This window comes from Crocuta crocuta, unplaced genomic scaffold (assembly GCF_008692635.1).
Source record: "Crocuta crocuta isolate KB4526 unplaced genomic scaffold, BGI_CrCroc_1.0 scaffold6, whole genome shotgun sequence".
Lineage (NCBI taxonomy): Eukaryota > Metazoa > Chordata > Mammalia > Carnivora > Hyaenidae > Crocuta > Crocuta crocuta.
The window spans coordinates 4,946,421-4,959,954 of record NW_027531917.1 but is presented as its reverse complement, the minus strand read 5'-3'; the positions used below and the strand labels follow the sequence as shown (position 1 = coordinate 4,959,954).

Here is a 13,534-nt window from a genome sequence, read left to right as displayed (position 1 = left end):
CAAAGAGAAGATAACTCACACATTTACCAACTTTACAAACCTGGAAATTTCTTTGGCATTCTTTTTCTGTCTTTCCTTGTATTTCAGAGGAAGCATAGTTCATCCTTTCAAAGTGATCTTTCCCCTCATGGACTGATTCCTATTCAGAGGTCCTGACCTAATGGGAAACAGTGGATTGGACGTCTCATTCCTTCCTTAGAACCATCCCTCTTGTCTTACATTGTTGAGCTTTTACTATCTTGCTTTTTCCCATCTACCATTTCTATTTGCTTCACTCATGTTGTCTGATAAATTTCCTGAGGTCCATTTAAAGAAAAATGCAGGGGTGCCTGGGTGGCTCAGTCAGTTAAGCATCTGACTTGGTTTTTCTTCAGGTCATGATCTCATGGTTTATGAGTTCGACTCCCACCTGAGCTAACAATGCAGAGCCTGCTTGGGATTCTCTCTCTCTGCCTCTCCTTCTCTCTCTGCCCATCCCCTACTTGTGTGCCTCCCCCCCAATAAAAAAAAGAAAAAGAACATATACATGCAAAATGTGCATAATAATCACCAATTTAAATTTTTGAGGGGTACCTCAGTGGCTCAGGTTAAGTGTCTTGACTTCAGCTCAGGTTATGATCTTATGGTTCGTCAGTTCGAGTCCTGTGTTGGGCTCTGTGCTAATGGTTCAGAGCCTGGATCCTGGTTCATATTCTGTGTCTCCCTCTCTCTCTCTGCCCCTTCCTCACTCACACTCTGTCTCTCCATCTCAAAAATAAACAAACATGAGGGGCGCCTGGGTGGCTCAGTTGGTTGAGAGTCCAACTTCGTCTCAGGTCATGATCTCGCCGTTCACAAGTTCCAGCCTCGCGTTGAGCTCTGTGCTGACAGTTCAGAGCCTGGAGCCTGCTTCAGATTCTGTGTCTCCCTCTCTCTCTGCCCATTCCCCACTCACACTCTGCCTCTCAAAAATGAATAGACATTAAAAAAAGAAACATTAAAAAATTAAATTTTTGAATTAATAATACTTCAGAAGTCAAAAAGTACAAAAGGCATGTAGTCAGAACCTTGGCTCCTGCTTGTGTCCTTCATCTTTCAGGTCCTATTCTAATGGGTAGTCATGGAGCAGTTTCTTTCTTTCTTTTTTTTTTTTTTATTTAAAGAAATTGTTCATGTGTACACGTGCACCTTATATGTAGGCATGTGCATAAGTTTTCCCTTTTCTGCACAAGTGGAAGCAGAATAAGTGTGCTATTCCACATTACTCTTCACTGTATTTGCCTCTAAGGAATATATCTTGGAGATCTTTCATAAAGATCTCCTTATTCTTTTTTACAGCTGCATTTCTCTATGAATGTACCATAACTTAGGCAGTCTCCTTTTGATGGATATTTAAGTTGTTCCATGTCCTTTGTTATTCCAGACACTGCTGCAAAGAATAGTGCTTTCATAATTCATCTTGCTCTTACACAAAGTCATTTGTTTATTTACTGTTCTTTGAACATCGACATTCCCTGCTGCTAGTGCTCTGCCTCTCATGTACCAATTACAGATCCTTTCCTAGGCCCCTGTCCAGAATCCTTCAAGGACTCTCCATTGGCAATAAATCTGTCTCTGCCCTGTCAGTGGCAAGGAGAAGCAGACAATTCAATACCTCCTAGCAAACAGTGGGGGTACTTGACAGTTTCCTGTTGGCCTCTGTTCTAGCCATATGGATCTATTTGCTGTTCCCTTAACATGTTCCATGCATTTCTGTTNCGGGGCTCGAACCCATGAACCGCGAGATCATGACCTAAGCGAAAGTCGGATGCTTAACCGACTAAGCCACCCAGGCGCCCCTTCCATGGCATTCTTGAAGACTGAGTTCACATACCACAGCATCCACCTCTGTGAAGCTTCCTTCACCCCTGCTCCCTTCTGCTAAAAACGCATCACGTCTTCTAGATTCTGAGAACTTTCACAGGGCATATTCTTTTTCTACCCTGGATTACATTTCAATATCTGTGCCATTCTCCAAATTTAGTTATTAGTTAGTAATGCCCCAAACATAAGGATGGTGCCTTGCTTTGTCTTCTCATCCCTGAAGAGTCCTGTAGCATGGTGACTTGCATATACCAATGAGTGAAAAAAAGCAAAATTGGTTCTGTTTTTCTCTGATACAAGGGGTTGGGGAATACTTAGATTGAACGTAGAAATCACTCCTGCCCCTGTTCATTCTGGGTTTTTGTTGTTATAAAATTAAAAATGCCTTTTTCTTGGGTGCCTGGGAGATTCAGTTGCTTCAGCATCTGACTCTTGATTTCAAGCCAGGGCATGATCTTGCAGACATGGGATTGAGAGACCCATGTTGGGCTCCATGCTAAGTGTGGAGACGGCTTGAGATTCTCTCTCCCTCTGCCCTTCTCCCCATTCTCTCTTCTTTCTCTTTCAAAAAAAGAAAAAAGAATGCCTTTTTCTTCCTCCTAAGAGCGTGAAGCCATCAAGTGTTGTGTTCTCGGTGACTGCTCCTGTGACTTTCTGGGGAAAGGAGAGTGCCATTCCATTCCATGTTTATCCTGTTACCAGCTGAAAGCATTGACAGGACCAAAGTGTCCCTATTACAGCACAACCAGACCTTAATTGGAACCAAGTGTCCATTTTCATTATGAGACTAAGATTGCTGTTCTGAAACTTCAATTTTAATTTATTAAAAAGCAAACAAAAATGAGTAAAATTTAGTCTCACCTGTGCAGTTTTGACTATAATATCATTAGAGGGTGGAGCAGTAAACTGTATACATTCGAGATTACAGTGGATCCAGGGTGCCCCGTGTTCTGACTGGGAGGTCACTGGAGTATGGCCACCTATGTGGTGATGCTTTCTCTTTTTTTGCTGTTAGGTTTTTGAAGAACCCTCCATTAGCCTTTTTGCTCTGGAACACTGTGAAGGAAGAGAGTTACATCTAGAAGAGGCTGTGAACTCTGTTCTGAACAAGGACCTGCACTTCTACACCCAGTCTGTATGGGTAAAAAGTGGACTGTAAGTATGGGACAGAGGTTTGGCCTGGTTCACTTACTGTTTTAGGAGAGAGCTGCACAGTTGCTTTTTTCTTTTTTTCTTTTTTGTTTTAATGTTCATTTATTTTCGAGAGAGTGAGCACCAGCACGGGAGGCAGAGAGAGAAGGGAAGAGAGAATTCCAGGCAGGCTGTATACTGTCAGTGCAGAGCTTCATGTAGGGCTTGAATTTATGACTGTGAGATGCTGACCTCAGCTGAAATCAAGAGTTGGATGCTCAACTGAGCCACCCAGGTGCCCCAACAATAGTTGCTTTTTATTTCTCCACTGCTATCGTTGTGTGGTCTGAAGATGCTATTACTCCTCTCTCTTAATGCAATGAGAATAGTTTCTGTTTACATGATATAAGGCTGTGGACTAGCTCCAGTAAATAGTAGCATGCAGCAGTCTTGGGGAAGAGCCCTTTGGGACAGAAGGGCCGCCATGTGTTGAGAGCATGTGTCTTAGAGGAGGTAGACCAGATGGCCTTGACCGGTTGAGACCACTACTGGCCCAAGACAGCCGACCGTTCATCAGACTGGAAATGTGGTATTGTATTTTGATTTGATGTCCTCTGTGTTCTAGAGCTTTCTCTCCAGGGGACTTACTTTCATGCTGAATGTGCTGGTGGACCTACCACCCACCGGTGTTGCTGTCCATTCAGGTTGTTGGGCTGGATCCCGGTTGTGTGGGGCCTACACTTACACAATCTGGGAGATTACTTTAAGAAAAGGAATGAAAAATGACAGATACATAAATTAGGTATGAACTTGCATATTTATTTAGAACAGAAATGGTAAGAGGCCTGCCGGTGAGAGGCTCAGAGGTTGAGGCCTGAAGGCTTCCCGGGAGATCTGCCTCTCAGGGCCTACCTGGAGAGTGGCACGTAAGCTGCCCCTCCTCCTGCCCTGTTGCTGTTTTGGTACCAAAAGTGAACTAAAAGAACACACATAGCTCTCGATGATTAATATAAAGATGATTGTCTTTATTTCCTATGACTTTTAAATTGTGTGTTAATAAACTCTGCTTATTTAAATATCTGGGGATAACATAAGAGAGAGCCAAGAATATAAGTTGATTTGAAAATTAAGTCAACTATTATAATAAATGGCTTTTGAATACTCCCATGTAAGACAATTTAATTTTTCTTCTTCAAAGCATTTGACATTGGTGTTTCTTAACCATAAATTGACTTACTCTGCATAATAATCCCCATACTATATACTGGTATATCATTTACCACTTAACTAAGTCTTTTGAATTCTACATCCTATGATATAGGACTTTCACAGAATTTTTACACTTTTCTTTACATTCCTAAGTGGAACTGATAATTACTGACTCACCTGTTGTAATTTCTTAAAATTTCTTATTTCAGTCTTTTGTAGAAAACTGGTGCTATTTTACCTTGACATTATGTCTTCTCTTTAGCTTATTATCTACCTACCTCCCTGTTCTGGATTCTCTATGAGAGAATGAGTACACAGAGTAAGGAATAGAGAATGCGGTCTGAAGGGTTTCCTGTGCTGCAAATGGCTGAGAACAGGACTGAATGCACAGGCCGCTGCCCTGTTGACGCCTTTTTTGTTTTGTTTCACTTGATCCCTGTGTTATCCCATATCTCCAATTAGTCAAGCTTCTATGCTTTTCAGCCATAGAATCCATTGAGATTAATATGTGTTGAGGTGTAGTTTATTCAAGTCTTGCCTTATAACTGAAACTTCCCTGCCTCTTTAGAAAGTCTGCACAGCTGGAGAGGTAGATGAGCCTCTCCATAGTTCAGATTTGTGTAGGCAAGAAGGAGCAGAGGAAGGTCAAACATCCTATTTATCTCTCCATGAAAAATCAGGCCAAGCCTGACCCTGATTGTGGGGAGCAGAGTGCTTTGTTTGAACCAGGCAAGGTAGCCACCTCATCTTCCACGCTTTTTTTCTGAAAGCCCTGTTCGTGGTGACCTCGAGTCCTGAGAATTTCAGATCTTCTTGGCAATCCCAGTTTTAATTTTTTTTTTAATGTTTTATTTATTTCTAGGAGAGAGAGAGAGACAGCGTGAGCAGGGGAGGGTCAGAGAGAGAGGGAGTCACAGACTGAAACAGGCTCCAGGCTCTGAGCTGGCAGTCAGCACAGAGCCCGATGCGGGGCTCGAACCCACGAACCGCGAGATCATGACCCAAGCGAAAGTCGGACGCTCAACCGACTAAGCCATCCAGGCGCCCCTTGGCAATCCCAGTTTATTATAACTGTGAGCTAGTTCAGCTAAATCAGGGCTCAGCAAACTTCTGTAAAGGACTAGATGATGATTTCAGTTGGCCATCCTGAGTCACAACTATTCACCATGTCGTTGTGGAGTAAAAGTACCTAGTGTAAGTCAATAAAAGAAGGAATGCAGCCACTTAAGTCTTGAGACTCCCCTCAAGGTTCTGAATATTTCTATATGCTTTAACTTGGCCCAAGTTGGAGGCCCTAAGGGTACTGAAAAGGATTTGCAACAGAGCTGGGCCTGAAAGCAAGACAGTGGATTTCTGTAGATAATTTTTCAGTTGCCCTAGATGGCCTTGGAGAAGTTGTAGAAGGAGTGTGCCTGGAAGGTCCCTGGAACCGCCTAGAGAGGCCCCGAAGGACACCTGGCAATGAGCCTACGCATGGGAGAGTAGCCTAGTGTGCGTAACTGGTGACAGGGAGAGGCTGTGGTCTGTCTTTGAATGTTAAACTGTTACCAAAAACAGACAACATCAAAGAAACACAGAATTTTAGACCCAGAGGGAACCTTGTTTTAGAAGGAAACCAGAATCCTAAGTGGAATGCAAATCTTCTGAGCCCAGTGCAAGGCCTTTCTCCTAGTCCCTCCTGCCCTCTGTTAAAAAAGTGTTACACATATTTTCTTACAAGATCTACAAACCTAGAAGTTTTAGAGAATGAATCTTGTATACAAGATGGTGTTTTTGATAAGAGATTGCTTTTTGTTTTTAAGTACTCTTAAAACTTTTTTTCCCTGCTTTTATGTAGGTGGATAGCTTATGAAGGATCTAATTTCTTAGGAAAACAGATCCTACTCGAGCCTAATGAGATCCCAAATTGGACAGTATTCAGCGGATGGAAGACAATTGGTTCCCTCCGTCCTATGAAGCAGGTAAGGAGAAAAGAAAAAAAACCCATAAGATCCAAAATAGCCTGATTTTCTAGTAGAAATGTCATGAACCACAGCGTCTGAAATATTGACCATTTAGTTTTTGACATTTATGTTACAAGGGGATCAAATCAGGATGAGGAATCTTGTATGTTAACTGATTGATTACATTGTCTAAGGTGAATGTTGGATTTTGGGTTTGAGTCCACAATCTTACTGACCTTGTTGACCTTTCATGGAAAAATAAGTATCATGAGGTCTTCTGTGAAAAAATCAAAGGAAACCATGAAGTCAGAGACTGCCCTAGTTTTACTTTCTAAGTACTTGGACGTTTTCCCCTACTTAATAAAACTCAGGATGGATGTTGGCAACTTAACTAAAATAGTATTTATTACACACCTACTGCTTATGGATCTTCTGTTCAAAAGCCTCCCACTGCACTGCCCTTGGGATGCGATCTGATCCCATCAATGTGCCTATGTGATCTGGTGCCCCTTGCTTCTCCAGCAACTTCTGTCACTGGTCTCCTCCTTCCTCACATGGGGCTGTGAATAGACAACCAATGTACAGAGTCTTTCCTACTCAGGCTCTTAACACAGGCTGTGCCCTCGGTTTGGAAGTCTCTCCCCTCATTCTTTGCCTGGCTAGTTCTACTACTACTCCTAAATTTAAGTGTCAGGTCTCCCAGCATGCCTCTCTCATAATTCAGCATGCCTAATTTAGATCCTAAATGACCTGGTTCTTTTTCTGCGAGACACTGCATGTGGTTTGTAAGTGCAGTTGTGGTCAGACTGGGCACATTCCTACTCTGCTGCATGCCCCAGGAAGCCAAGGTCTCTGCAAGGTGTGCTCATTGCTCTACCCTTTGTATCTGTCACAGAGGCTGGCACATTGTAGGAATTCAGGGACTGTCTAAAGAAGAAATGAATGTATAAATGGATGAATGAATGTTTGACATTATGCTAAGAATTGTGGAAGATTTAGAGAGTGGATATGATCTCTGATTTTATTGAAGTTTAACATGTTTGTTGGGTTAAAACAAGTCCAACTCAAAACAGTAACATAAAGCGGAAAACAGTGTATAACCATCAAAAAGCCACAGGCAATGCCTGGGTCACAGAAAGGAAATACGAGCATGTGTGGAGCCATGGGAGGTTTCACAGAAGGTGGCAAACCCAAGCCAGGGGATCAGGTGCGATGGTCAGTGGTTATGTCATTTGACTTCTAATTTGAAAGTCTTCTCACTTGATGCCAACAACAAGCCCTTTCAGGTAGGAGTTGTTATTCCCGTTTTCCAGATGGGAAAATAAAGGTCAGAGAGGTAAAGCAAATTGGCAAAAGTCCTCCAACTGTCAGAACCAGGATTTGAACCCAGATTTATTTTCTAAAATTTGTGTTGGGCAACCACACACTTAACTTCTCCAAAGTAAGATCAATATTTGCAGAGTCACCATATATCCCAGGCACTGGGCTGAGGGTGGCATAGTGGATAGAAGTTCTGAGGCTCTGATGTTCAGATTGGACATATTAGGTGTTAAATAAATGGTAGCCAGTAAAAAATTAACCTAAGTGGTCTTGCTGTCCCTTTCTCACACACACTCACACACACACACACTCCCACTACTCTCTGGCTCTGTTGGTTCAAATCCTGGCTGTGCCACTGGTAAGCACTGTGACTTCCGGTGAGTCACTTCACTTTCTGGCACCTTAGATTCCTCTCTGATGAAACAGTGATCCCATTGCTCACCTCTCAGGATTGTTGTGAGGATTAAATAAGAAGATGTATATAAAAAGCCTGACAAAACATCTGGCTTACATTACTGTGGGAACACATTTATTTTGAAAGTTCATTATTCACAGTGTCTCTTGAGAGAATCAGAAATTGCTCTTCTGAGTGACTCTAAACATGAGCAGGCTTTCCTGGCAAAGAGTTTGTGGTACAGGATTTCATGAACTTCACATCTCGCTTATTCCTCACTCTGCTCATATGAGATGGTGGGTAATCCCACTGAAAACCTTGGGAAAAGGCAAGGCAGAAATGGGAATTCAGTTTAGCTTTTACCAACTGTATAATAATTCTCAATCCTATGTTCTTAGGAACTTTAGAGGCTAACCTAGACACTAAGACTACTCCCTCACTTGTGAAAGGTAGCTCCTTACTGGAGAAGGAGGTCTCTGATTGTTCAGGGTCCTGAGATAAAGAAGAGCGAGAACAATATCCTCTAATTTCACAGAAAAGATTTTGACAGTTAACACTGTGTTGTTATTGCATTGTGCTTTAGGAACCGTTGGATTCCTATTCTAGTTTAATAATCAATTTTAAAAATAATATTTTTCTAGATTATTTTGCCTTTGTTTACTTAGGCTACAGCTTTAAACCCCAGCAAAGGAACTCGGGTTTCTAAAACAGTATTATGGTCATTTCATTTTTGGTAAGGCTCTTGGTATTACTATATAGTTCATCTTCTTGTTGGGAAATTCAGGAATAATTAAAATGCAATCCTCTTTGAGTTTGGGAATTAGGAAGTCACTAAGGCACTTATAATGCATATCACTATTTTAAAGTATAATTACAGAAGAGCCAGACCACAAGTGTGTAGTAAGGGTAATTAGTACTTTGCTCAAGTTAATTGATTAAAACTGTGATGCTTGGTCCTAACATAATTGGAATTGTGTCCTCTGTGAAGGTCGCCCCTCATACCTGTTGTTTTCTGTGTGCAAGGTAAAGAAACGAGTAAAGCTGTACTGAAGCCTCAAGAATTAATAATTGGCAGTGGGAGACTTACAGAATTATGTAATTCCTGTACTTATTATCAACCACAAATACTTAGTACATTGTCATTATGAATGTGAAAGTAGTGTGCTGAAACGTTTAAAACATTTTGCCTAGTAGAGTCTTTTTTACCTACTTTAAATTACCAGATAAAAATGTGTCCTTCTACTCGCTTAAGTACTCAGAATGTTTATTTCCTTAGAAAGGCCAAACATGGCAGCAATATACCAAATTCAACTGGCTTTCAGTTGATCTAAGTTTCAGTCAGAATAGTCGAAGAGGCTTACAATGATACATTGCTGCATTTATCTTGCACTTAGGTTTCTCAGAGCTGAAATGCTTCCATATTCAATAGATGGTTTGTTATTATTTAGCAAAGTTCTGATTGAGGTGTCAGCGTATGACCCAAGGTGGGGATGTGGAGTGTCTTGTATTTTATTTCATTAAGACAGGAGGCCTATGGCTGAAAGAATGGTTTCTGGGGAGTTTCCATCCTATGCTGTATCTTTTCCTCTTCTGACTTAATTCACACTGCCACCTTCTCTTATTCTCTGTGTCTGAGGGTAATTAGTACATTTAAGCAAACCTTAGAGCATCTTGGTTAAGAGGGACAGTTTTGGTGAAGGCCAGCCTGGCTTCTGCACATCTATGTTAACTTTGTAAACTTTGGCTCATCATTGTACTTTCTTAAAGGGTTCTTCTGGTTATTAACATAGACAGATAATACAATGGCCCAGAGAGCATTTAGCACACTGCTTGACATATACTAAGCTCTCAATCAATATTATCTAGGTAAGTCCTAGATTTACTGTTGCATTTGAAAACTCTGTCTTCCAGGCTTAGGGGATAAAGTTCTTGAATACCTACATAGTGATTAAACATACATGGTCTCTTCCCTTAAAGTGTAAAGGTCCATAAAGGATAAGTTAAACAGACATTACGACAGCTGCTCAGGCCCTCAGCTACCTGGGTTTTTCAAGACTTTTCACAGCAGACATTTGGCACTTAACAGTAGCTCAAACACTAGGTCTCACGATTGCAGTGTTTGCTAAGTTGTTGGGAGAGCCTTGGAGGTGGGCAGCGTCTTCCCCTTCTTCTCCCCACACGGATGGGACACCCTGGTTCCTGAATGAAACTCAGCAAGTCCAGCATGTTTCACTGCCCCTTGACATGTGGCATTTTAGTGAAGGAAACCGTTACCTTTCACCTTTCCAAAAGCGCATTGTTTAGAAGAAAAGTGTTCAGTGACCTGAGATCTTTCAGTAGAAAAACAGTAACTTAAACATACTGACTCAAGGGAGGAAGAGTGCAAGTGAATACATAAGCTGGATTCCGTCACTGCCTGCCTCCCAAGCCGTCCTCTGGAAGGCTTGATTTCCAGGTTCACAAGGTTTCTTCCTAATTGGCGGTCTCTCCCGTGCTAGCCTGCAGTGTACATCAGAATAAAGAACCGGGCCCAGGACGAGTATCTGACCGTCACCGGCAATGTCGCTGACACAAGGGCAACATCTGTGTGCATTTCTCCCTACAGCGGCAAGACCACTCAGATCTGGCACTACTGTCGAGGGCTCTTCAAGTCCAAGGTAACCACCCCACTGAAAGTGCGCCCTGCCTTTTGGCCTTTTTTTTTTTTTTCCTCTTGGAAACCAGAATCTTGCCAAATCAAATGGCATTATAAAATAATCCAACTTCCTAGAAAGTTAGTTGCAGGATTATACAAATATTGTGATGTATATTACTAAGGTTTTTCAGTGAAAGGGATTCAGAAACTGAATTTTCTAGATGGAAAAATTCTCTATTTGAAGTTAAAAACTAAGGTAGGTGGATATGCCTAAATGACGTTCCAAAACCGCTGGATCCAACTGGACATAAGGCTTTTGTGACACATCCCTTACTGTGGCCCAGGTAAAATCAGCTGTCTTTCTGATTCTGATCATGTTGAAACTTCCACTTTCAAATACACAGGGAAGCAGTAGTACACGAAGTTGTTACTGGAGAAAGCTTAGAAAAGTAAAGTTTACATTTGTGACGCTCCATTACATTTGATGCTCTGGGGAATAGGACACCAGTTTTATTATGTCACCGATGGATTATCCACCCTTTTCTCATCAACAAAAATGAAAAGCACTTAAGAGTAATTATCGTATGGCTATCTAGCTCATCACCCAATGCTCTTATAGGAAAACCAAGCTCCACTGACCTGATACGTTTATGCTAATAAACATTTAATTGTAATGCAGCAAACCTTCATTGACCATCTGTTGTCAGATGCAGATATCCTTTTAAAAACGAGCACCTCAACTTCAGTAGATCTATTTCTGTACCACTCATCTCCTTCTCTCAGCTGTAAAGAAGACTTAAAAAGTTAGTGGAATTATAATTATGCTATAGGGTCTTCTTTTCTAGATGAGAGTCGTGTAAAGAAAAGGGACCCACCCCGTTCACTTGATTCGCACTAACACGGTACTGCCACTTTGCTTCCTAACCCTCTTAGGCCAGTGATACATGCCTCGATGTGATTGGTGGTCGGGACATACCTGGAGCTAAAGTGGCTCTATGGACCGAACATGGACAGTTCCGGCAGAAGTGGAGGCTGAACAGAAATGGAACCATCAGCTCCTATCTCAGTGATCAGCTTGTCCTTGATGTTAAAGGTGGGCCTTTGAACAAACCTACAGGACAAACGTTCTATGTCCCTGGATATAATTTAAATTCCAAACCTCCTGGGTAAAAGAAATACTAAGTTATTTCTAATTATTCTTGGAAAGAGAGAATGCTGTTTTAATGAACAAAACAATTCGCTACTTGGATCAAGTAGGAAAAGCCTAAGGACAAACCTTAGAAGGTTTTTGTACATTAGTATAGTTGTAAAATTCTCATTTGCTACATGATCTTTGAGAACAATTGTAAATTGATAAAAGCTTCATCAACTAGAAAATGTCCTGTTTCTTAGAAAGAAACCTTTTTTGCCATGAATTGCTGTAGTCCTTAAAAACCTTCAGTTAAAATTGATGGTATTGTTTAAGCTAGTTTTTAAATTCAGCAAGGTCCAGGCTGTTGCTTTAACTGGCTGAGTCATAGCCACGGTCAGTGGACGTTCAGCCAGAGCTGCCTCCAACCGAGCACTTTGTTGTTCAGAATTGCTTTGTTAGGGCACACTGCTTTTGCAGTCAATTTACACCCCTTATGTTTTCAATTTGAGTCATGATAAGGTCCATCCTATTTGAGGTTGTTAACAGCTAAGCTGGTTTAAACTCAGTTTTCCATTTCAGGCTGCTCTGTAAAATCAAGTACTAGTCTACCACACAATGGACAGAATAAAAGCCTGTGAACATTGTTAAGCACCCGTATGAACAAATAATCTTTTGGAATTTCTATTTTAGGAGGAAATTATTATGACAAGACTCATGTAATTGTAAATCAACCCCTGGAGGGAGAAGAAACACAGAAATGGGACATTGAAATATTGTGAGAATCGGGAACATCTCGAGAAAGCAAAGGAAGAAGGAACCTCCCCTCCCATGGTGAGGAATCTCCTTTTCCTCGCGCTTCTCCATTACTGAGCAGAATGTTTTCTCCCAGGTTCCAAACAGTTGCTCTTAACCATGGAAAGGCTCAGAGTATTCTTGCTGGTGGTTCAGTGTTCCTATGAAGAACACAATGTGATTTCTGCGAAAGGTTCTATTCCTGCTTGATGTCCAGTTTTGGTGAGCAGGCTTCCTTAAGTGTGTGTTTTCTCTCCTGTTATCCTACTAGATGGGTGTGTGAGTGCTGAGCACAGGGAAACAAATTCCTTTAGGTCAAGTCATACTTTTGCAAGAATGTAACTTTTTTAGCAATACCTGAAAATGTATTTAATAAACCTTCCTATTAAGCTGCTGTTTAGATAAGCCTTAACGGTTCTTCTCTTTTGAAGCTTTTATAACAGAAGCACCGTAAGTATTCATGCTTGTAACTGACCCCAGAGAAGGACCTCAGCTTTGTTANAATAACCCGTGGCCATCCTTCTACTCTGTTAGTAACATACCCTTCCGGATGGCAAGACTCGAACCAGTCCTGGTGCTGAGGCCTCATCCTAGATTTTGCCTGATCTGCCCTCGAGGAGTTTTTAGTCACATTTCTCTTTGCTGATGTAAATTTCAAATGTTCAAATGAAAACCCAAATAGTATTTGAGCCTTGACTCTACCATTTTATTTAATAAAATGACAAAACTCAACTTTTCATTTCCATGTATAAGCAAAATCAGGCAGGATATCAAGTAATCGTTACCACCTTTAAAAATTACACAACTTAGTATTTTTTCCTCCTGAGTTGGTTTTAAACTTAAACAGCTGTTCCCCTCATCCCCAACTTTTGTCAGAAAGCAGAAAACCATCTGCTCTATTTTTATATAGATTCAATCCACCAGTGATATTTTTAAATATCAACCTATAAGCACTTTAGACTGTAAAATAACAGTGAATTGTTTAAACACAAAGACCCACTATTTTGAGCATTTTTTATAGAGACTTGGTCTTTCCATGTAAATACTAAGTTTTTTTCCTTCACTCTCAGGCTTTTTTGTCATCTTTGAAGCAGCATCTGTAAAACTCCCTTAAACCCATAGATGTGAGTGCCTCT

The 13,534-nt window shown here is 41.2% G+C and overlaps 1 protein-coding gene across 1 annotated transcript in view; it reads left to right on the top strand.

Moving 5' to 3' along the window:
* The window catches only part of CRYBG3 (crystallin beta-gamma domain containing 3), a 110,929-nt gene extending 98,030 nt beyond the window's left edge, over positions 1-12,899 (top strand). Inside the window, exons 18-22 of the mRNA XM_077774944.1 lie at positions 2,858-2,997; positions 6,020-6,143; positions 10,338-10,496; positions 11,408-11,567; positions 12,297-12,899. Of these exons, the coding sequence (XP_077631070.1) occupies positions 2,858-2,997; positions 6,020-6,143; positions 10,338-10,496; positions 11,408-11,567; positions 12,297-12,385 (672 nt within the window). The 3' untranslated portion in view covers positions 12,386-12,899. The remainder of the gene's footprint in view (positions 1-2,857; positions 2,998-6,019; positions 6,144-10,337; positions 10,497-11,407; positions 11,568-12,296) is intronic.
* The last annotated feature ends 635 nt before the right edge of the window (positions 12,900-13,534 follow it).